At 35.2% G+C, this 24,663-nt stretch overlaps 1 protein-coding gene across 3 annotated transcripts; it reads left to right on the plus strand.

The window, feature by feature from the left end:
* Nucleotides 1-13,653: 13,653 nt before the first annotated feature.
* On the plus strand, nucleotides 13,654-18,466 carry LOC137239612 (uncharacterized). Of its 3 annotated transcripts, XM_067765128.1 has the most exons (6): nucleotides 13,654-13,886; nucleotides 13,946-14,129; nucleotides 14,353-14,610; nucleotides 14,698-15,246; nucleotides 15,313-15,472; nucleotides 15,529-18,466. In XM_067765128.1, the coding sequence occupies exon 6, from the start codon at nucleotides 16,595-16,597 to the stop codon at nucleotides 17,711-17,713; it is 1,119 nt and encodes a 372-aa protein (XP_067621229.1). In that variant the 5' UTR covers nucleotides 13,654-13,886; nucleotides 13,946-14,129; nucleotides 14,353-14,610; nucleotides 14,698-15,246; nucleotides 15,313-15,472; nucleotides 15,529-16,594; the 3' UTR covers nucleotides 17,714-18,466. The 3 variants fall into 3 exon arrangements, with proteins under 3 accessions (XP_067621229.1, XP_067621220.1, XP_067621234.1); XM_067765119.1 differs by having other exon boundaries at nucleotides 13,946-14,610; XM_067765133.1 differs by lacking the exon at nucleotides 13,654-13,886 and having other exon boundaries at nucleotides 14,017-14,075; nucleotides 14,342-14,610.
* The last annotated feature ends 6,197 nt before the right edge of the window (nucleotides 18,467-24,663 follow it).

The following is a 24,663-nucleotide window of genomic DNA, read 5'->3' on the forward strand; positions in this document are numbered from 1 at the left end:
GAAGATAACCTTATTGTTTGTGTGATAGATATCGATATGGACAATGTGTCCTGGGTAATTGGAAATTGGGGTTGCTTGTATGATTGGGGCAGTCGGATGTCTTTCATACTTATTTTCATTGCATATTTTGCACTGTTTTGTGATTCTTTTTATTTTGGCAGTCATTTGCGGGAAATAGCATTTATCTAAAAGCTGTTTTTTATTTTCTATTGCATTTCGATGAGCCCTATTATGCTCGTTTATGATTTCTGTTTCTTGTTCCGCTTCGTTCAAGATGTCCTTTATGAATTTGCGGGTATAGAGTACCCTGTATCTGCTAAAATGAGTTTGGTAAATTGTTTGGATTTTGCCCAAAATGCTATCTTCGGTTCTTATGCAGTTTTTTGCTGAAGGATTTAAGTATCGTTTTAGTAGGGTAGTGAGGCTCGTGACATAGCGAAATTTGTCAAAAATTTCAATAAATGCCTTTTAAATAAAGCAAACGCAAAAACAAAGGAAAATCTTGTCTTGACTCCAACGCCCTGTAAACCATTTGACATAGTAATTGTCGATACAATAGGCCCTCTCTCAGAATCTAAATATGGTAACAATTTCGGTGTTACTATGATTTGTGACTTTTCTAAATACCTAATAATGGTAATTGTACCAGATAAATCAGCAAAAACTATTGCATGTGCTATTTTTGAAACCTTTATATTAACATATGATACAATGAAAGCTATTAGATCCGATTTGGGAACGGAATACAAAAACGAATTATTCTTTGAATTGACAAAACTTTTAAAGATTGATCATGATTTCTCAACAGCTTGCCACCACGAAACTGTTGCACACTGGTCGGTCTTATATGGAGTTGATGGCCAAAAATACTTCCAGTAGAGATATCTACGTGAAACTTTCGTCACAGTTTTACAAATATGTGAGAATTATTTTTTCATAAAATTGTTGCGGGTGATACCTTCATACCGACCCACAACCACCCACTTTCACCGCATGCATACAAAAAACAAAGAAAGAAATCGTGTGGTCTTTTTATATTTAAGAAACAATTTTTGTCGCAAATAAAATAAGGGAATTCAGAATTTTGTGCATTTGACGTTGGAAATGTTGCTATAGCATTATAAGCTACGGATCGTGAGCAACTTTTTTCATTTTACATTTTTTCTTTCCATTTTTTCTTTTTTTTTTTTGACAGTTGATGATTTGCTATTCAATTTTGAAAAAATAAACTACGGTTTTTGATGTTGCGTTTTTGCCATGACGTATCAAATGCATAGTCATATCATTTTTTGACGTTTTGTGTAAAAATACTACACCAGTTTGAAAATACAGGCATCATTTGCATAAAATCCTGAACTTCCTTAATGTTTAAGAAGATTAAATAAAGAAATTAAAGTTATTAAAAGATCTTGCATACATAACAATAAAAAAACAACAAACACACACAAAAGTTTACATTTACATATCGTCGACTGGATAAAATAATGTCGTATGTTACATGTGAGTACATATAATATACGACAATAATTTATTAGGGTCACGCTATCAGAAAACTGTCGCAAAACATAGTTAGTGGCGGAAAGTGGCAGCTGATATTAACAATTTAGCATCTTAAAACTTTGACTAATAATATGATGAAAGTCCCAACGTGAGGGTCGGTGAGGAACCCAACTAAAACTTTAGCTGAAGTTGAAATATTTGTGCGAATAAGCACTAATAAAGGCACTGGTGAAATTTTAAATAACAAAAAAAAAAAAAAAACACAACAAGCTAGAGGTACTAAAATTATTTCAAAATGAAGTAAATACCTTTGAATTCAATATTCATTTTTATATATTTCAATACAATGATATTTTACGTATTTTTAAATAGCTTAAACTTGCACTTTATTTTTAACTTGCTCACACTGCAAAAACTAACTAATACCATAACCTCTCTTTTGAAGCTATCTTAAAGAGTACAGTTCGATTAAACAAAACAAATATACCTTTTAAAAGGCTGTTCTAATAAGAGATACCAACGACACATTTGGTGACAAACTTTTCGCTTTGATTTTTTTATTTTTGGCCTATGGAACCGACCACTGTGTGTTGGTACTGTTGAAAGAAATCATAGAGTCCTTAACGAATACTTATGTGCATATCTAAACGAAAGGTATTCAGATTGGTATACATATTTGAAATACTTCACATTTTTATACAATACTACAAGTAGTTCGGTTTTTGATAATAAATTTACTCCTTTTTAATTAATATTTGGCAGAAAATCTACAATGCCACATGAATTGCAAAAGGAACAAATTGATCCGATCTATAACGTAGAAAATTACACAAAAGAGCTTAAGTTTAGAATACAAAAATCCCATAAGTTGGCAAAAAATTAGATCAATAAACATAAAATTATAAATAAAGAATTATACGATAAAACGGCTAAGCCTTTAGAAATCAAAATTAATGATAGAGTTTAGTAGAAACAGAACCTAGAAATAAACATATAAATATATATCTTGGTCGCTACATAGTAAAGAATTTTGATGGACCAAATGTAAAGATTTGCGATGAAATGAATAAAGTTGAAAACTGTACACAAAAATCGCATCCAAAAAATTAATTCAAATGATAGTTGTTCAAACTTTTATTTAAAATTTTACTAAGTAACCTTTTAATATAAATATATTCTAAGAACGCACCAATGAAGGGAAGAGGGAAAAACAAAATTTAATGTTAATTTCTGATACTGGCTATGTACCCTGTATAACAAAAAAAAATTTTACCTGAAATACATTATAAACAAAAATTTACTTACATTAGGGCATATTAGTAGATAGTCTACACCATAACCATACTAAAAAAAAAAAACAAAAAAAAAAATTAAAAAAAACGCTCACTTCAACCCAAACTTCTATAAATTATAAATCTCTAAAAAACTTTTTTTGCATATTTAATTTTCCTGGTAATTTAAATTTTTCATTATATTTTCAAAAGAGTGAGTGTTGTGGGGCGCACACGTATTTTTCTTTGCTCCGTAATAAAATTAAAAAATAAATAAATTAGATATGAAGTGCTCGGTTTGTGTACAAAAAATCGATAGAAACAATCTTTTGAAGGTAACTTGAGCTGATTTCCAAGCTCATTTCACTATTCTTGTGCAAATTTTAAAAAATATGACATTGAATATATGAATGCTGAAAACATAAATTCAGATGCGACAAGTGTAATGCTCTTCGGCGCAAATCACTTCAATCAGCCTTTATCATTGCCAACAACAAAAGATACGCAGCAACCGCAGAATGTAGAGCTTGGCTTACGTACTCAAACTTAGCAAAAACCAACGCAACAACAGCAGCATGTAACAAAAACACAACAGCGACAAGAGCAACAAAGCAATGAAGAGCCGAACGAAGCTACTGCAAGTAAAGCACAATTTTGCGCCAAAACAATTACACTTCAGCTCCTTTATGAAGAAATAATTGCATTAAAAAAATTAACACCGATTACCTATCAACGATAAATGAAATGAAAGAAGAAAATGCAAAGCTAAAAATTAAAGTAAACAATTTGGAAAGTAGACTCAACTGGAGAGAGCAAAAGCAACTTTGGACGACCTCGACGAATTATTTCGGAGACCTTTCCCCCTCCCCTCTCGTCGAGCCTGCTGTTGACATTATTATTTATGCCAGACTCTCTTCGTTTGATGTTAAGAAAAAGATCATGCAGAGTAAGAAAACATGTAAAGGGAGGCTAAATGCGTCTGTTTTTGGTGGCGATAAAAAAACGAACATCTACATAAATGGTCGTCTTACCAAATATACTAGGGATTTGTTTATGTCAGCAAAAAAAGTAAAAACAGAAAAAAGATTCAAGTACCTATGGATTCGAAATTCCACAATACTTCTAAAAAAGATTGATACTGGTGATGGCTGTGTTATAAGGTCATTTGAGGATCTCAACAAAATAAAAAACTAAAGATAATTGTCGCTTATTAGCCCTATGTTAAATAACTTAAATAATAATATTGATCTTATAACTGAAGAGCCCCCCATAACAAACATTAGAAGTATTTCTGATTTGAATACTCTTTCGAATTCTTATCAGTTTAAATATGTTTATGCTGTACATAAAAATATACTTTACTTACTAATTATACTAATTATAAATTTTATGCAAATGCTAATGATTCGTATCCAGCTGGCGGTGTAGGGGTTTTTGTTCATGATTCGTTTGACTGTATCAAAATTGAACGACTTAGTCTCACTAGTAGTGACGCTATAAATGTTTCGTGCTGCATTTGCAAATTAAACTTTGTAGTGTAGTATTAAGTAGTGTATCAACCACTAATCTTGTAATTTTGGACGATTTTAGTTTGGACCTATTAAATACAAGCCCTGTACTTAATAATTATAACATGGTATTGCCAGACCATGGATTATATTCCCTTATCAACGAAGCTACTAGACCAATGGCAGGTACATGTCTTGCTCACGTACTCTGCCGCTTCTTTGGTTCTTCTTTTTGGTCTGCCTGTTCCGCTATTAACTCGGACCTGGTTATCACGGATCACTGTATGAGTGGTATTCTCTTTAAAAACACAATGGTTGAGAAAGACGTTAGAAAAAGAAATAGGCATGTTGTGGAAAAAATTAATTTTGATCAACTAAATATTGAACTTCGCTTAAATGTTTGGAGCAACGTATACGCCGAAGAAAATGTATTAAGGGCATACGGTTTGTTTTTAGATAATTTAATGCAATGCATTAACTTCTCAACATACTGTGTTAATAAAAAAGGATCAGAAATCAGACCCATACCGTGGATAAATAAATGCCTTTTGAATAGAATTATGTTGAAAAATAAATTGGGAAAAAGTGCAACAAACATCCACATGACACCAACTTGAAAACTCGTTTTCAGCAAATATGCAAACGAATCAGTGTAGAAATTCGCAAATGTCGGGACGATTATTATTATAATTTAGTCAATAAATTCAAATTTAATTCAAATGAAGAGTGGAAAGTAATAAATGGGATTATTGATAAAAACACAAAAAGTCAAGATTCTCACTTTGTTTTACAAAAAGAAGGCGTTGATATTTCAGTTCCCATAGAAATAGCTAATGATTTTAATGAATACTTTACTTCACTTGTGAAATTAAACTTTCCGCCAAATGTGACACCCCCTTGCGATCGTTGCTCTGATTTTGGTGTAGCTAAAGATTCTTTCAGAAGCAACAGCTTCTCTTTTGAGCCAATCTCAGGATCGGAAATTTTAGACAAAATCTTTGAAAAATAGTAATTCTTCTGGTCATGAGGCCTCTCTATCGTCATGTTAAAGAAAATCTCATACAATATTGTTGATGTTTTAAAACATATCTTTAACTTGAGTGTTACAACTGGGATTTTCCCAGAACAATTAAAATTAGGAATTGAAATACCGATTTTCAAAAAAGGTAATAAAAAAGATATGGCTAACTATAGGCCGATTTCACTTTTGTCATCAATTTCTAAAATCTTTGAAAAATTGTAAAAGTAAGGATATTATCCTACTTTGAAAAAATAAATTTTCTTAGTCATTTGAAATTTTCTTTCAGGGGTGGTCTTTCTACGTAAGATGCTCTTTTGGACTTCTGCTCTACTATATAAATTATACCATATGCTGGTATTTCAATATAAAAAAATATGTTTTTTGTCGGCTATGCCGATTTATCAAACTAGAACACCTAAATTACAACTAATTTAAAAATATTCTAAGGTGAACGATGTAAGTAAGCGCTCAACTGCTCTAACGGACACATTGTTGTGTTTGTTGAGTCGGCGTTTCCCACGGGAACGACAATCGTTGCTTTGGAATGTCTGAGTTGCGCGTGTGGGGTGTTGTATTACCCAGACATGACTCTGCTGTTTGTGAATGGCATGTGCAAGGAAATCCGTAGATTTTGGAAAGCTAGGGTCTTTTGATTTATTGTATCTAGTTGGAAAGTCCTTTGGCTTCTTTGTTTCGGATATTTTTAAAGCGAGTAGTATTATTGCTATGATCATGGATATAATGAGTGCTGCATTGGAAGTTAGACCAACTTTATGGATTTTGTCTATCGTTTCCAACTTTTTTGTGTTTTGTATTTGGAGGTCCTTCATCAAATTTAAGGATAATATCTCTTCAAATGGCGTTTTCTGATTTGAGTGTTGTAAAACGGCTGGTAAGGGTTGCAAATTGCTCATTTCGTGGACGTAAAAAATTTTATTTTGCACTTTTATGGTGGAGTTGTGGTGTTTGATTATAAATGTGCCATTCAGATCTGTAAATTTGCCATCTATTTCAACTTTCCCGTTGTAGTCATTCAAAAACAATATTCCCGGTTGTAATTCTTCTAGGCTGCTTATGTGGTCTGCGGTGACACGGGTGCAGTTACAGCGTTTGCAATTCATAAGATTGCTTATACAACTATTATTACTTATTTCTATTAAATTTTCCTCATTACAAATTGTTATTTTATTATATTCCTTACACTCCTTTTTTATTCCATATGTTTTCGTTTTAGATTTTGGTATTTTTTCATAATCAATTTTGTTAATTTTATTTCCTTTCTTTACACTTTTGAGTGAAATTTTCTCGCACATTTCTTTATTGGTAGTAGGTTATCTTAAAATATAAATAATTGACGTGCCATTTGAGGCTACTCTTATATCGTTAATTTCTAATTCTTCTTTAATATTTATGTAACGTATCTCACCTTTTTTTGATAATTTCTTCAGTCGTATTTATTTAAAAATTTGATAATATGAATGAATTTCCAATATTTGATTTTGCCCAGTGTAAGGCGTATTCGATATTAATAATTTCTTCCTTGATTCATTTTAATTTGTATTTAATTTTAGGACCTAATTCTAATTTTACAATTTCATTTTCTTTAAAGTTTTTTAGAATCTCATTCGTTATATTACTAGATTCATTAATTTTTTGTAAAAATTGTTTATTTATTACTACTTGTCTATCGTTGTTTTCCAATAAGTTTCCAACATTTTTATTAATTATTTCTAAGTAATGGTGGTCTGGGTTATCAGTAACCCATTTCCATGCTGTACCGATAAAATCTAATGAATGTTTAGCTTTAATTCTAGGAAAATGAATTCTAGGAATATGAAAGAAGTGTGTAAACTCGGAGAATTTCATGATTGAGGAAACGATATAGTGGGTGGTTGGTTGGGATATCCTGCGTGATTGTATTCTCGAGTTCTTTTATTAGTATGCCATATTGCTTCGTATCTATTATGTGAGCATTTTAAATGTTCCCTCTTGTATTTTTGCTGTTCCTTCTCTCAAGGTTATAAGTTGTGCGTTCGAGTAATCTAGGATTTGGGTTTCTGCGAAGGCCGTAGAGGCAAAGAGTCTGTAAGAAAAATGCTAATTAGGTACCTATAGCTATTTCGGTTTAAGTTAGTTAATCGTTGGCCTATGGCAGTTATAACAATTCAATGTACCTATTAGCTACTGATCGAAAGCTTATAGCATTTTACTCGATATTTTCTTAATTTAATGGGTTTCCTAATTTTATTTAAATCAAATTCGTTTGAACGTGATTAAAATGTTTGTAATTTTCAATCACATTCTCATCAATTTGATTAAATACAATTCAGATCAATTAATGCCCATTAAATTAATTTGATTCGGTGGGTACGAAATCAAACCAATTTCAGGAAATCGAATGAATTTTTTTTTCAAAGCGTTTTTGTTTTCATTTTTTTTTTTCATTTTTATTCTTTTTTGCATTTTTATCCTTTTTTTCTTTTCCTTTTATTTTTACTTGTTATTGCTCGGTGAACGAAAAATGTTTTGCGACTAACTTCTGATATTGCTTTTGTGAACTGTTCGGCCTGATTGTGTCATTGCTGTACTCCTATTGTTTTCTGCAACTATTTCCTTTTTGTACCTAGGTGATAGTTTTGAGCCTAACTCTTATTAATTTTGACAAATATCTTTTGTTGTTTATCTTCTCTTATTATGGTACTCAAGGTCTTTTATTTGCTTTTTTTAAGTAGATCAACATTTTCCTGTCTGTGTCTTTCTAACTCCTGAGGGTCTGTGGTAATTCTAGTACCGAAAAATGTCTCTAGGGGTTTTTTCTTCGTAGTTGAATGAATTGTCGAATTGTATTCCTGAACAGATTTAAAAAACAATTCTTCGAAATGTAGGCTATTATTTTCTGACTTTAAGCATCTCATTATTTCGGAAAGGGTTGAGTGGAATCTTTCCACTTGCCCATTTGTCGTGCTAGCATAAGGGGGTGTTACGAAAACTTCGATATTAATTTGGTCCTTTAGCAGAGATGAAATTGAGGCTGAATTCAGCGCCTTTTCATTACCTATAACTACAGGTTTCGGAATTCCAAATGGAATCATAAGTTCGCGAATTGGATCCTTTATGTGTTCAACTGCTCTGGATGGGATTATTTTTATCTGAGCATATTTAGAATATTTATCGACGGAAGTGAGAATGAATCTTTTTTCTGTTTGACCTTTTTGTCTATCTTTGAAAACATGCTAGGAAAGTAATATTTTTTAATATTTGCGTTTTGTTTTCGTGGCCACTCCTATGAGCTTGATTGTGCTCTCTTAGTATTATTTCTTCCTGGCGGGTTTCGTTTGTTATATCTTTTAACAAGTTTTGTGTGAAGCGGATTTTTATGTTTGTAAAGTGTAGAGGGTATATTTCTTGAAATCTACCCATGATGTTTTCAGTCGTAAAGAGTCCATTTACAAGGGCTGGGTCTAAGCGCTGTTTAAGGATTTCGATTAAGTCCTGTGTGGAGTAGTCAGTTTTCGTTATAACATGTCTATGATAACTAGGGAATGGGAGTTCGAAAGTGTAGCTATTTTCGTTTCCAAGTCGTAGGAATAGTTGATTTTTAAAGGCGTTAATTAGTGCTTCCGTAGCTGGTATGAGGGTGTGAGCAGAGCTTTCATCACTATGATCTGTTGTCGTGAGAGTGTTTATTTTTACTTTGGGTGGCCTGGACAGAGCGTCTGCCACGACTTTTGTCTTAACGGATTTGTATCTGAGTTCGTAGTTGTATTCCTATAAAATACATTTCCACCGTTTCATTTTCCCGTTGTGATTCCTGCTGCTTAGTGCGAACATAAGAGGTTGGTGATCGGTGTAAATTATCACTCTGGCTGAACCGTACAAATAATTCCTTAACGTGTTCCAGGCCCAAATTATCGCCTGCATTTCTTTCTCATTTGCGGCGTAATTCTATTCTGTTTTTGTAAGGAATCTGGATATAAATGTAATGGGTTTGCTTGATTGCCCTAAGACTGCACCAAGAGCATAATTCGATGCATCTGTAGTAAGGTGGTATTCCTTTTGAAAGTATGGGTGCGCAAGTATAACTTCTTCTGACATTAAGGAATTCTTAATTTGGTCAAAAGCTTGCTTAGCACTGTTGTTCAGATTTATTTGTTTTTTATTTGATGCTGTTTTTAAACCTCGACCATCTTCTCCTCTTAGAAGTGAGGTCAATGGTTTTGCAAGTTTTACATAGTCACGGATAAAACGTCGACCTCAGATCCTTCAACGTTCTAGGATAGGGGAATACATGGATAGATTTTACTTTCGCAGGATTTTTTTTATACCATCGCGTGAAACAATTACTCCTAGGAATTCTATTTCGGGCTTAAAAAATTCGCACTTGTATAATTGTACTTACGTGCGGGCATTTTCAAGCGTCCGGAAAATAGTCTCCAAGTTCTCTAAAGAGCTATGTTCGTCCTCACCAAGCACTATTATGTCATCTATATAGACATAACAGATTTTTCCTATGTGGTCCCTTAGAATGTCGTCAAGAGCACGCTGGAAAATTGTTGGTGCATTTTTTAAGCCGAATGGGAGTCGAGTAAATTCGTATTTCCCATTATTTACCGAAAAAGCTGCCTTCTTCATATCGCATTCCTTCAATGGAATTTGATGGAACCCGCTTTTCAGGTCGAGAACCGAGAAAAATTGGCTACATCCTAGCTGAAAATTATTTCGTGGATTTCGGGAATTGTGTATTTGTCTGCAATTGTCACTGCGTTGAGTTTTCAGTAATCGGGTACCAGTCTATATTTTTTTTTTTTGACCAGAAGCATCCAATTTTTTTGGTACTACCTAAATTGGGGAATTGTATGCTGATCTGGAGGGTTTTATTATTCCGTCTCTTAGTAATTTTTCGATTACTTGGCTCACGAAATCTCTCATGGCTAAATATAAGGATAGTATTTAGAATAAACCGGACTGTCGGAAGATGTTTTAATTTCTCCAACTACAGTAGTTGTGTAGGTGAGCTTCGCGTTTGGTTCCGAAAATAGGTTGGCATATTTCCTTGTCAGGTGGGTTAGTACTGTTTCTGTTTCGTGGTCATATGATCAGTTCGAATATCGATTTTATTAACGTCTGCTGAGAATTTTTGTTTGATTTCGATGACTGTATTTTTACCGATTGTAAGCGTATTGTCGAGAATGTTAATCACGGCTGACAAATCTCTAAGACTGTCGTTTCCGAGGATACCATGAAAGGATTTCAAAGTTGGAAGGAGAAAAAGCTTTAAATTTGTTTTTTTTTCCCGAAAAGGTTTACCAAAGTATGATGAGTGATTTCAATTTGCGCAAAATGGCTGCTCTTTTCTGAGAGGTTTTTTAACGAGATGTGGTTGAATGTAATTTTTGCTAGAGCCAGTGTCTAGAAATATTTTTGGAAATTCTCCGCTCTTCGTCCTGCACTCAATGTACGGTAGCGAAGAACACGTCATTCTAAAAAATTAATGTCCGTGACGTCAGATGGAGTTGGTTCGTACTCCTGGGAGAAATGTGAATTGTTTTCATGATTCAATGCAGTCTCGCATTCGTGCATTGTAGGTGTCCAGTCATTGTAATTTGCTGGTTGTTGTAGTTCCTGCTGTTGAGGTTCGCTTTGAAATCGAAATTTCTTTGAGTTTTATTTGGTATTTGATGAGAAGTATTCGGTGATCGTTTTTCCGCTGGTTTACTTGGGGTTGGTCTGTTCATGTAATTGATTGCCCTGGATTGTATAGAAGGATCTACGTCCATGGGTTCTGGCTTCCGTAGTGTCTTTGGAGCTACTGGACGAGAAGGTGTAAAATTGTTCTGAAACTGGGGGAATAGTTGAGGAGCCCGTTGTTGAACTGAACGAATATAAGATAATTTTGAGTAGGTGGTTGTGTCTTCCAACCAAATTGTGTAGGCTCATAATTTTGTTTAAATGGCAGTATTGTCCTGTGAGGTAATGGTGGGAGAATTAGTTGTGGATAATATGGAGGCGGAGTATTGTAGTGTGCTCGAGTATTTAAGAGCATATTCTTTTGATTATTTAATTTCGTGGAAGCTGATGTCGCCAACCCATTAAATCTATTATGAAGTGAAAAATTTACTTGGTTTTCAAGGATTTGGCACAATGGAGTGCATGGAAGGTCTTTTGGTTCCTTTACGGCTAAAAGCCGTGGCATATCACCGTTAAGTCCATTTATGGAGACATCTCTAGCTTTCTCTATGTACATGTTTGTCAGAACTCTAATAGCTTCTGAGCTTTCTTCCATGCATGATATTTTATTTAAAATTAAGGAAAGGTGCGAATAAATCTGTTGGTAGGAATCGCTAATTGTTAGACGACCTTGAATCAAGCTAAAAAGCTGGTATTCGAGAGTTCTTAAACTCTTTTATCGGCGTAATGCCAAGCTAAACAGGTTCGAATTGCTGTCCAGTTTAATGGAATATTGTAGGGTTCTAACACTTGATTTGCGTGTCCCACAATTTTATTTCGTATTGCCATCAATATGCCAAAGTATTTTGGCTTACCTTGAAACTGTCCGTAGAATTCTAATGGTCTTTCTACACTTTTTTCCAAGCACCAAATTCACTAGGATTTCCAGAGAATTCCCTTATGATTTGAGCTATTTGTGGTACACGGTCAGAGCCTGCACTCCCCTGAGAAACCACTGGTTCATCGTGATTGGGGTTGACTACACTATTCACTAGCCTCTGTCCCTCATCCCTAAAAACTCTTTTGATTACTCTCCGAATTGTTTCTCCTAATTGGGTCATTGCTGAGCTATTCGTACTAGTACCGGTGGCCAGTAGAGGGGTACGAAGCACTGTTTCTTCAGGCATTTTCTTAATGTTTTTCCTATTATAATTTCTTGTTTAAAATTTTCCTTTTGTTTTCTAATTTAACTAAACATTTCACTGGTTTACCTTTTCACTTACATTCACTAAGAAGTTTCTAAAAAAATTTTTTTCTCACTTACATTTTTTTTTTTGTTACTTAAATAATGTTTTCTTAGATTGACATTTCTCTTTTTTTTAACTTTATACTTTTTTATTTTCTTAAGTTAACTTACAAAATAATTATTGCGAGTACCATTACGAAGCGACGGTCGAGAAGTGTCCTTTTCCTTTTGTACTTTGGGTCCTCTGGTCCGTACACGCCCTTTCCTTCAGGTGTAGGCGTTTCTCATTAAATCCACTCTGTTGGGTGCCAGTTATACCATATGCTGGTATTTCAATGTAAAAAAAATATGTTTTTTGTCGGCTATGCCGATTTTTGAAACTTTATAAATTTCAGCATTAAACTACAAATCCTAAATTACAACTAACTTAAAAATATTCTAAGGTGAACGATGTAAGGTCAACTGCTCTAACGGACACATTGTTGTATTTACTGAGTCGGCGTTTCCCACGGGAACGGCAATCGTTGCTTTGGAATGTCTGAGTTGCGCGTGGATCGGTTCTTGGTCCCATATTATTCCTTATCTATGTGAAATCACTATTTATTCAATCTTTTAAGGGTAAAGACAAAGCATTTGCAGATGACCCAGGAATTGCATACGACTCAACGGATCCTTTAAATTTGATAGCGGATCTTAACCACGATATTCACATACCTCGGTCATGGTTTGCGGAACATAAACTGGTTGTCAGCAATAAAACAAAATTAATGTGCTTTAGTCCAAAACTTCACAATCACAAGATCTTAATATAACTTTGCACAGTGCAATATGCAAACATAATATCCTATATACATAGTAATAAGTGCTCCAGCCATCGTTATGAGTGCTCTTTTCATAATAATACAGCACGTGACTCTACACTGAACGAAAAATTACAATGTAAATTCAACATTTCGCCATGTTAATTGCAATGTAAGTCAAAAATTATCAATTTTCGTAGGAATAATGCTTAATTAACGTATTTCACGTCAAATTTGCGGCAGAAATGTCGAATTAACAATGTCATGTTTTACATTATAATATCAATTTTCAACGTTAAAACCACATTAAAACTTATACATTCGAAATGACATTTTTGTTGCAAATTTCTCATTGGACCATGTTACTTTAACATGAAAAAATGTCAATAAAAGTAATTTTCTATTTTCGTTGTCATTTCCACATCCTTTCATATTGTTTTAACGTTAAAAAATGTTAACAAATTCAAATTTCCATTTTCTTTATCATTTCCACATCGTGTCATGTTGTTTTAACGTTAAAAAATGTTAATAAATTAAAATTTTCATTTTCGTTGTCAATTAGTCATCGTGTCATGTTGTTTTAACGTTAAAAAAATGTTAAGGTCTCACATCTGTAAAAGTACATACATATATCAATTCGGCGTGCAATTGTAAAGAGCAAAATAATATAAGAAAATAAAGTAAAAAATATATTTGTGCTGGGTGAAACAAATGACACATTGCCATCGTCGGAGTCAATTTTCGAATTCGTGCAAGAGGATTGCGGCGATAACATCATTGAAACTGCTGAAGAGCAAATGTACGATGGCGAAGCAAATATGAAGGAGTTGCTCGAATCGTTCAACTTGGGAGGTACCTTCAAGGCGTTTATTTGTAGGTATTCGACATTACTCGAAATTAAACTAGCTTAATGTTCAATTTTGCGAAAACAGATTGCGGCTTCACATACGAAAGACTGAAGTTTATAAACAAAGAGGATTTAAAAGCAGTTTTCCGGGACAAGCAAACATTGGCCTAAGGGCTGAATTACGTAAAAAAATTTTTATGTGGAAATCGAAAAATGTAATATAATCAATATTTTTAATTTGCATTTTGTCGCTGGACTAATGAAACAGTGTAAGTTCACATACACTATTATTAAGTAATTGCTCCTTTAGGCAAGTGCGTTTAATCTACTAGAAAAATTACGCGCTCGCAATTGAAGCTTAAAGGTGGGTTATAAAAAGTTGAAGGTTTTTTGGACACTATTATTTTCATTAGACACAACATCATTACTCCAACGACGATTTTTCTAGTTATAAAAACATTTTAATCAGTATGTACTATAGAACGTTTTCAGTTGCGGGAGACACCACAAACGATTGTACCAAGAAAGTGTAACACACTGGCCTGGATCAATTACCAGGAGTTTTCCCATAGTTCATATTCATCACCATTGTCACCTCAAAGTGGACCGGTATGTGAGTTTAAAAAAATATATATTTACAGGCTTACAGCCTCGTTACGTATAATGTAAAGGCTCACTTTCACCCAAGTGAAACCAAATTCCGATCATATAAGAGCTTTCATTCACTTCAGTGACTGTCAGTCACTATCGGTAAGTGTTAGCGATTATCTTATGTTTTTGTCTTACATACATAATGTGGGCCTTAGTTTCTAATTTGTGAACAACATCATTTCCCAGAATATCATGGATATACTCAAATCGTCAAGTTTTGGAAATTTTCTGCTGAACGTATACGCTAAGAAAAAATGTTCTTGTCACGACGATAGAAAAAAATTACTCAATTTAATAACAGAACATTATTACCTACCAAAGGAAAACAAATATTATATTCCACGGCCGCACGAAATGAATGCAATAGCTCAAGAAATTACTGCGATTTTTCCAACGGAGAGTAAAGACATATACTACATATCAAGATCGGACGCACGAAAACCAAATCCAAGTGGCATGTTATATAATAGGTTCAACAACTTAAATCGTAAAAGATTGAAGACGGATAAATTAGCAACGACGACGTCAGAAGTTGATTTAACAAAAATAGACATTCATCCAGACATACTTTCTCAACAAAATAAAATGAGGTTTATGAGTGGCGATGAAAACGATTCAATGGATATGTGGATATCGAATTACGAGTTCCGCTGTAGTGACAATAAATCTGCAACAGGTTTAAATGATGTTTTAAATAGATGGCCCTTTTACAAACAGGCCGCCGGGGTGAAATATGTACGCCTAACATAAAACCCCATTTAGATATGTATATGCTTAATTTTTCTTATTTTTTGTATGTAGATTTAATATGACTATGACCAAATGTTTCAAGCCACAAAATTCAATTTGATGAACAAATGGGAAAGAATGAAAGAAAAACTTAACAAAATTTATTAAGATAATATTAAAGATAAGTACTATGCAGAACTATTTCGATCGTTGGAGCCATCTACGGACGAAAGTAAGTAGGGGAATATATAAATAGAAGCTGTAAACGCATGTTCTGTTTCCTTAAAGGTTCAAAGGATTGCATATTAATAATGCTGCTGAACACTGTCTTGAAGCCGACTTCACGAAATATATCAAAAATTGGAGGCAAATCAATTATTAACAAAGTAACAATAATAGACGCAATTTTAAGCAGCATTGTTCATGTAAAATGTACTAATGATTTGCAACGAGTACAAGAAGAACGCGTGAAAAATTCATTACAAAGAAAAACAACGATACAACCATATATTATAGTTATTAGCACCGATATCAAAACCTTAAAAGAATTTTATACATGTTTCGATAAATATTTGCTAAAATTTAGCTCCTTCATCACTGCTTAAGATGCGTGTTTTAAAATTTTTCACGTATTTAATTTAAATTATCCAAACGAATCGGTTTTAATATGGCATTTTTTACAATATCACGTGTATGAAATTTCAACAGCACATGACATTAAGAGTTCTGCATTAACTGAATTTCTAAGTTATTTCAAAGACTAAAATAAATAAATATGAGTTCTGTAATTTTTTGTTTTATATGCAAAGCCAATTTTGATGAGCTTACAGCTCTTACTCTTCATTTGAAATTGATTCACGGACTCGGCCTTAATGATAAATTTCAATGCTCATATGGTACTTGTCATCAAATTTTTTTAAACTAATCCGCATTCCAAAAACACCTGCGAAAGCATTTACATAACAATTATGCAGATCAATATTTAGATATCCCCGGTACTATGGAAAATAGTGAATTTAAAAAATTAAAAAGTGATGCAGTTCAAAATGGGAATGGTTGTACAACAATGACTAAAAACTGTAATTTCGAAAATTGTGAGCAAAATACCAACTTTTATGTAAACAAAACAAATATTTTAAAAAAATGTGAAGAATTTTCAACTGGTTTACACGCGAAAAATAATATGACTAGGAAAGATATTTTATCCATACAGGAAGGAGTTTCGGCTATAACTTCAAGTATAATAGAGCCAATTAAAAATACAGTTTGAAAATACCTGCCGGAATCGGAAAAGGAAACATTTCTTGCTTTAGTTAACTTTTGCCAATATAAAATCAGAATATTATTTAAATCCATGTCGGAATCAGACTGTTTTGCTAAACCAAAATGTTTCAATGTCAATAATGAAATATCAGAAGTTATAGTAAAAGGTAGATGTACATTAGATGAAAGCAAAGTGCAAGGTTGTATAATGCCGATACATTTTCAGATTCGCAAATTCTTCGAGCTTCCTTCGGTTTTAGATACTGTTTTAAGAAATATGGAAATACTTTCTAAGGAATATAACATAACTCATTTCATTAATTCCACTAGTTTTAAAGAAAAGACTCAATTCTATAACGGCAAAATTATTGTTCCTTTTTTTATTTATTTGGATAGCTTTGAAATAAATAACCCTCTAGGCATCCATGCTAACGTAGATTCAATATGTGGAGTATATTATTCATTTCCGGTTTTACCACAATATCTCTTATCGAATTTAAGCTACATATTTGTAGCTGCTTATTTCAAAAGCAACGATCAAAAGGTTTTTGGCAATGATCCATTCCTTAAACCATTAATTGAAGAATTTCGAGATCTTGAGGAAAATGGAATGTTAATAAAAACTAAATCTGGTTTCAATCAACTTCATTTCGTGTGTAACGTACTAGGCGGCAATTTGGGTCTTAATGATATACTCGGGTTTACGACTTCATTCTCCTCAAATTATTATTGTCGTTTCTGTAATGCATATCGGGGCGAGATGATGCGTGACCTTGTGGAACATCCAGAAAATATGAGAACGAAAGATAATTATAATGCTGCATTAATGAAAAACGATGCTAAGTTAACCGGGATAAAATCCAATTTCTTATTTAATGAGCTAGCAACTTTTCATGTAACAACAAATTTTTCTGTATATATTGTTCATGACTTGTATGAGGGGGTTTGCAGATACGATATATGTGAAATCTTAAAATACTTTATTTCCGAAAAACAATTTTTTTCGATTGAAACCTTCAATTACCGAAAACAAATGTTTAACTATGGAGAATGTGCAATCGGTAATATGTCCCCTCCTTTGGACCTCCTCCAAATTACAAGCAATAAAATGAAAATGTCAGCTCGTGAAATGATGACATTCATTCATTTCCTCCCTCTTATTATAGGTGATCTTGTTCCCAGAGAGGATGATATTTGGAGTTTTTTATAACTCTTTTAAAAATAGTCGATATTTTGTTACTAAGTAGCTTTGATGATCGACTACTCGATGAACTGAAAAATTTAATTAAAAATCACAACGAGGATTATATGAAATTATTTAAAGAACCACTTGAGCCAAAGTTTCACTTTATGACCCATTACATAAGAATAATCAAAGCTTCAGGCCCTCTCAAGTATTTATGGAGCTATAGATACGAATCTAAGCATAAGGAAGCAAAATTATATGCGAAAAATATAACATTACGTAAAAATATATCATACACTTTGAGTATAAAAGCTTCATTAAAATTTAGTGCCTTCCTTAGACAACATAAAGATGGTCTGCCGAAACTAATCGAATGTAAAAAAGAAAATGTATTTAATATTGAAAGTTCCGATTACTTCAACTCTTTAAAAAAATAATGAAGAATTAAAATCTTGTTTAAAAAACTTTTTAACAACAAACCATGTAACCTATAAAGGAAGTAATTATAAAAGGGGCTACTTTGTTGTTAAGACAATAAATACAAATCATATAAATCTATATGAAATTTTAGATATAATAATCAGTCAAAATACTAATATTTACTTTATTGTTAATGAGTACAATATATTGAATTTTTCTAAGCATTATCAGTCTTATACTGTGGGTACTAAGTGTGAATTATTTGATGTTATGAAAATTGAAGTTTTAACAGGTCCGCCTGTTCATTTATATTTTTTACCTGATGGCTGTACAATGGTTAGAAATAAGGTATTTTAGGTAAATATATTGCGGTAAAATGCAATAAATATAAATGATAAAATAAATAAGTAATGAATTCAAAAGTAAATTTCTCACTGTGTTTTATTTAACATTTTATCTTATTCGTTTTACATTAACCTCATATCATATTAACATTAAAACATGTCCAGCTAACATTATTTTTCATATCAATCTTACGTTGAAAAAATGTTGATATGACATTTTTCATATCAATAGTATCTTATTCTATAATCATTTTCCTATCCTCGTCGTCGTTGTCGTCGTGGCGGTTTGACTGCTCCGTTGGAGCTGATATGGTACCCGTTTCACCCTCTATATGTAGCGTGGTGTGATGTTTCTCACCACAATAACGGCAGCGAGCGGAGCTCGGAAAGATCTCTTTAGGGTGGAAGGGCGACAGACAATTCGGGCTGTACTTATGGATCAAATCTTTCTTCTGGTCCCTTGCCTCGGTATCGGGGGCAACGCCGAATGCCGTGATTGTTGCTGCAGACGCGGCATGGTATTGGAAAAGCGTCCGAACCATTTTCGGACCTCTCGCATGCTGCGACAAAGCGAGACATTCTGCAATGAAAAGAAGTCGTTTTAGTCGAGTAAAAAATGGATTGGAAAGTAGAGGCGACGGGTGGGTGATGGGCATGGAGGCAAAGTATTTTGTAAACTAATTTCCGGTTTCGTTCGATGGTAGTCCGACCAGTTTCACGATTGGTCTGGTGACTAGTCCTTTATCGGTCCGAACTTTCACTACTCGGACGCGATTGTCCGAACCGCGATGTATATCGACGACTCGGCCAAGTCGCCATTCGTTTGGAGGCTCGTTGTCTTCACGGATCACGACGAGATCATCCGCTTTCATGTCCAGGCTGTCCCTTCCACTTAGTCCTCTTCTGCAGCTCCGTAATGTATTCGTTCTTCATCGTTGACAGAATGAATGATGCAATGCTTTCATCTTTTGCCATCGGTTGATCACTGATGCTGGATTCTCGACAATCTCAATCTCCGGGGGAGATAAAGAGGAGCGCCTATAAGAAAGTGTCAGGAGTCAATGGTTCTAAGCTCGATGGATCGAAGCGGGACTAAGGAGTCTTGAGTTAAGACAAGCCTCAAATCTACATAAAAGTGTCGAAAACTCCTCAAACGTATATTTGAGTCCAGATGTTACTTTTCGAAAACGGGTTTTAAAGCTCTTCACGCCAGCCTCCCATAAGCCGTCCATGTGAGGAGCTGATGTGGGTATGAAATGCCAAGTAAGCTCTTGATAGAAGTACTTCGAAAGAAGTGCAGTACGAGAATCAGATAGAAAAGCCTTAAATTCAGCCTTAAAAGATCTTGAGGCTCCAAGGAAATTAGTTCAGGTGCCTGAATATATTATAACGAATTTACTGCAATTCCCCTTATTTGCAACCTTCTGCTAACGTTCGAATCACTAAACTATTGAATAAATAACTCCACTATAATATTCGTAACAATATGTTTTTAGGACATCCCCTACGCGAAATAAATCTAGAAAAGGCTGCTAGAAAGGTGGCAGCGCTAAGGTCATTTGTGGGTTCTAGATGAATGGCCTTCGTTGCGAAGCAGACGAAAAGACATACGTACCCATTTGTAATAACACAAGCTCTACCTCTATAGTTTTTTATATCGAAAGGTCCTACAAAATCAACGGCGGTGTTTGTAAAGGCCCTAGAGAAAGTCGTGTGTTCTGAAGGTAGGAACGCCATGATTTGAGATTGCGTTTGCTTTTTGTATATAGTGCATACCTTGCAATTGTGAATGACTGACTCGATCATAATCTTGATCTGAGGGATCCAATATTGTGCTCCAATAAGTCGCAATATTAACTGATGTTACTATGAAGTGATATTTCATGGATAAACTTCACTAACAAGCGTGAATAATGGCAGTTATACGGCGATTCTTAGAACGCTTGAGTCGATAAATGGGTTTAAGGTTAGAATTTCGCTTATCGCAAGTCCAGATTTTAACTTCGAAACCTCCGCTGAAAAATGTTGTTGCTGGCAGAGGGCAATTATTTTCTGGGTTGTACCTTTTATTTCCTCCGAAGGGATTGATACAGAAGCTGCTTGAAACATTGATTTCTGAGTGGGGTGGGTCCTTTGAATGAAACGAAAGACGACACTTCAACGAATTTCGAGGATGAGTCCACGTGATACCAGTGATGCTGCTCCACGTTTTCGACGATTTTGGTAACCCTGCGGAACACGAAGGTTGACCAGGAGCATGGTGGTTTTCTCAGCGAAGCGAGCAATAGTGGAGTCAGTCCAGAGATAAACCTGCAGGGATCGAAGATCAAGGTTAGTGACGACTGATTCCATAATTTCGGCCAAGAGTACTGCTCCAAACAATTCCAAGCGCGGAAGAGATATCGTTTTCACTGGAGCTACTCGAGTCTTGGCTAACAGCAGATTTATGTGGACCTCCTCGCCTTCTTCCACGCGCATATAAATGGCTGCCGCGTAGGCCTTTTAAGACGCGTCACAAAACTCGTGGAGTTCCATTTTGTAGGATGGATAGAACTTAACCCATCGTGGGATCCGGATGTTGTCAATTCCTGAATAATTCGTGGATAATTTATGCCAACACTCTAAGGTGGTCGAAGACACTTGTTCATCCCAACCTGTTCCCTCTAACCAGACATTTTGCATCAACATTTTCGCTACTATAATTATTGGAGCCAGCCATCGGATAGGATCGAATAGTTTCGCGATGGCCGACAGAATCTTGCATTTTGTCACTTCTTGGCATTTATCGACGTCTGTAGCGGTGAATAGAACTGGTTTGAACAGGCATTCCATCAGATGCCAAGGGCTTTAACGCTGCTTGCATTTTCGAAATCCAAAAAATCTTGGTTAAGCAAGTGGGCAACCGGAATGTCGCGCAAAACTTGCTTGCAATTGGCAGCCCACTTTCTAAGTGGGATACCTGCCTAACTTAAAGCCCCGGAAATTTGATCCCGGGCTTTAATGGTGGATTCTAAGTCGTGCCCACCTGCAAGTAAGTCGTTGACGTACATATGTCGCGTTAAAATGGTAGAGGCGACCGGATGTGAGTCTTGAACATCGTCCGCCAATTGAAGCAATGTTCTTATTGCTAGGTAGGGAACGCAGTTTACGCCGAAAGTGACTGTATTTAATTGGAATTGACTCTGTGGACTCACGAAAAATAATCCTTTGAAATTTCCTCTGTTGAGGATGGACAAATATTTGGCGATGCATCTTCTCGATGTCGCTACTAAAGACGAATTTAAACAGTCTCCATCTAAGAATAAAGATCGTAAGATCACTTTGAAGGATGGGACAGGGAGACAGAGTGCCGCTCAAACTCATACCATTGTCCGAGGGACACGAAGCATAAACACAACTCTCACCTTCGCAGAAATGCTTTCTGGCTTGCTTACCACATGACGGGTAGTAGGACTCGGACGGATTTTCGGACAGGCTTGGTCGGATTTCAGACATATGACCTAACTGATCATATTCTTTAAGAACTCTCGTATACTCCTCTCGTAAAGAGGAGTTTTTGGCAAGCCTACCTTCACAACGAAAATAATGCGAGAACGCAGTTTTACATGAACACCCTAAGGAAATATCTGCTGGGAAATTCTTTCGAAAGGGTAGAGAGACCGTATACCTCCCCGTATCCGTTCGCGTCGTAGTTGCTTTGTAAATCTCCTCGCAGTATTCCTCATCGGCCGTACGGATCGCATTCCTTGGGATAACTTCCAATTCCCAAAATGCTGCCAGTTGTTGATCTAAAGAGATGTCATTGTAAAAAGATACACACGATGTCGCCGATTTGTTGGGGTTGGTCCGTCCCGTAAGTATCCATCCGAATACCGTTTCTTGGGCGAGAGGATTACTCGTAAAGTCTTCGAATCCCCTCCAACATGATTTACGGATAGATATCACTTCCACGCACAAGATCAACTTGTTCGTTCGCGAAGAATCGGCTGTCCGCTAGTTTAATTCCCGGGAAGTTTCGTTGGATAGCAGGGTCAATATCGACGGTTGGCAGATTGCCGGTCAATTGAGGTAACACTAAAGCCGTAGTGCTGATGGATACCGTTGTGTCAAAGGGTGAGCCTATATGGATAGGGCAAGCTAGGGTGGAATGAGCAGACACTGTATTGTTGATACCTGACACTTTAGCGTTCACTTTTTTAGCTGGAAGCCCGATACGTCGGCGAAGCCGTTCCGTAATAAATGAACACTCGGAGCCCGAGTCTATTAACGCTCGGGCCGATTATAGGGTATCACTACATCGCAGGTGGATTTGAGCAGTTCCCAGTAGGATCCCTTTATATGTGTTCGAAAAACAAGATTGGACTTGACTCGGAGAGTCGCTGTTGGCCTGATTGCGACTATGTTCACAAGTGGGCCGTTTGGAAGTAGTTCCGGTACCAATCGACGTTGAACTCGAAGAGTTCTGTTTGGACGAGAAGGTTACCTGAACTGGATTCAAATGCAGGAGAGTGTGATGTCGCGCGTGGCAAGTTGAACAGTTGTATGCGCTGTTGCATTTCGCCACACCATGTCCGTAAGACAAACAGTTCAGACACAAATTGTTCCTTCTCACATGCTTACTGCGATTAGACGGAGTCATCTTTAGGAAGCGTGAGAAGGATCGAATGTGGTGAGCGCCACGACTGCAGAGTTTGCATTTCGCATTTGATACGCTTGTCCGAAAAGTATTCAATTTTTTGCTGTTCCCCTCGTTATGTGACTTGGAGGGTTGAGATTTGGTCGGCTGTGAGCTTCGCAAATTAAAAGAGTTGAAGTTGAAGAGGATCTTCAATTGGCTATTCGTTTATTCTCGTAGCGATCAGTCAGGTTTGTCCACGCGGTTTCAAAACTTTCATTTGTAAGGGGGCATCTGCTTACTACTCTTGTTTCGCCCTCAGTTTTTTTTATTAAATGGCATAATTTTTCTACTGAAGCGAGCCCTTGATTCTATATGTAAATGGCCGTGAATAAGTCACGGAATGTTGGCCATGACAAATAATCGCCCTTAAAAACTTCGGTCTCACAAGGCGGAAGCCTAATATTGCGTTCCCTAACTGAGTCGTAGCTTGATTTTTCAGAGGCTTTATCTTTTTGCTTTGTAGCTAGGCCACCTATCAACTCTATGCACTTCATATAAGTTGTGTACGCTAACTTATACTTTTTCCTCGCTGCACTAGCATCTTTGGAAGATGTTGCAGCCTCTGACCCCTTTATTTTGTTCCACAGCTCTTCAGCCTCCTCCCTTTTGGTTTCGATGACGGATTTATTGGGGTTTTCGATTTCACGAAAATCCGACTCGAGATCTATCAAAGACTCAACCAATTGATTGAAACTTGCCATTTTTTATTAATTTGTTGGATAAAAAAATTTACTTTGGATTATTAAAACTTGGACGAAATCCGAAAAATGCACGTAGTGCTGAAGTGTTTTTATAATCCCAATTTACTAAAAATGGCGTAAAACTTAAGTACCCTACAGGTATAGTAAACTTTTTGCCGCTAAAAATTTCAAACTTGTTAACGAAATAGCACTGTGATGCTCGAAACTCCCTTTTTCTTTTTGTAAATGGGGTAAATTTGAAAGAACCTATGAATTTCAGTAAGAAAACCAACCAAAATCCCGAAGTAACTCACCAAAATCTAGAAATATTAGTATAATACAACTAAATAAGTGAGTAGAAAAATGAAAAAACTCGAAATTTAGATACAAAAATATTTATTTATTATTTCAAAAATGATCACAAATTATTTGAAAAATAATTGCACACTTTATTTAAAATAAATACCAATAAAAATGTATATTTAAACTTCCTTTTTGAGGTTTCGGGATTCGCAGTACTAATTTCGGGATTTGCACTCCTCTATCGAAGTTGCTCACCACCCACCACTATAATGCGTGTAGATACGCGAATTTGCCTTGATTTGTTTTCTTCTTTTATTTCTTTTTTCTTGCACTTGTTTTTAATAATGCGATCGGAAATCGCTATTATTATTACTTTTGTAAATTAAAACGATTATAATTCTCGAAATAAACGCGGTGCGAGTGATTTTGTATTCAAGTGATATTGTGGCAATTTACTAATGTTGAATTTCCTCTTTACGTGTAGTGCGTTGTTAGTAATATTACAAAAAATACACAGTGTCCACTGGTTAATTTTGTTTTATTTGGTTG

This window comes from Eurosta solidaginis, chromosome 1 (assembly GCF_040869045.1).
Source record: "Eurosta solidaginis isolate ZX-2024a chromosome 1, ASM4086904v1, whole genome shotgun sequence".
In the NCBI taxonomy this organism is placed as follows: Eukaryota; Metazoa; Arthropoda; class Insecta; order Diptera; family Tephritidae; genus Eurosta; species Eurosta solidaginis.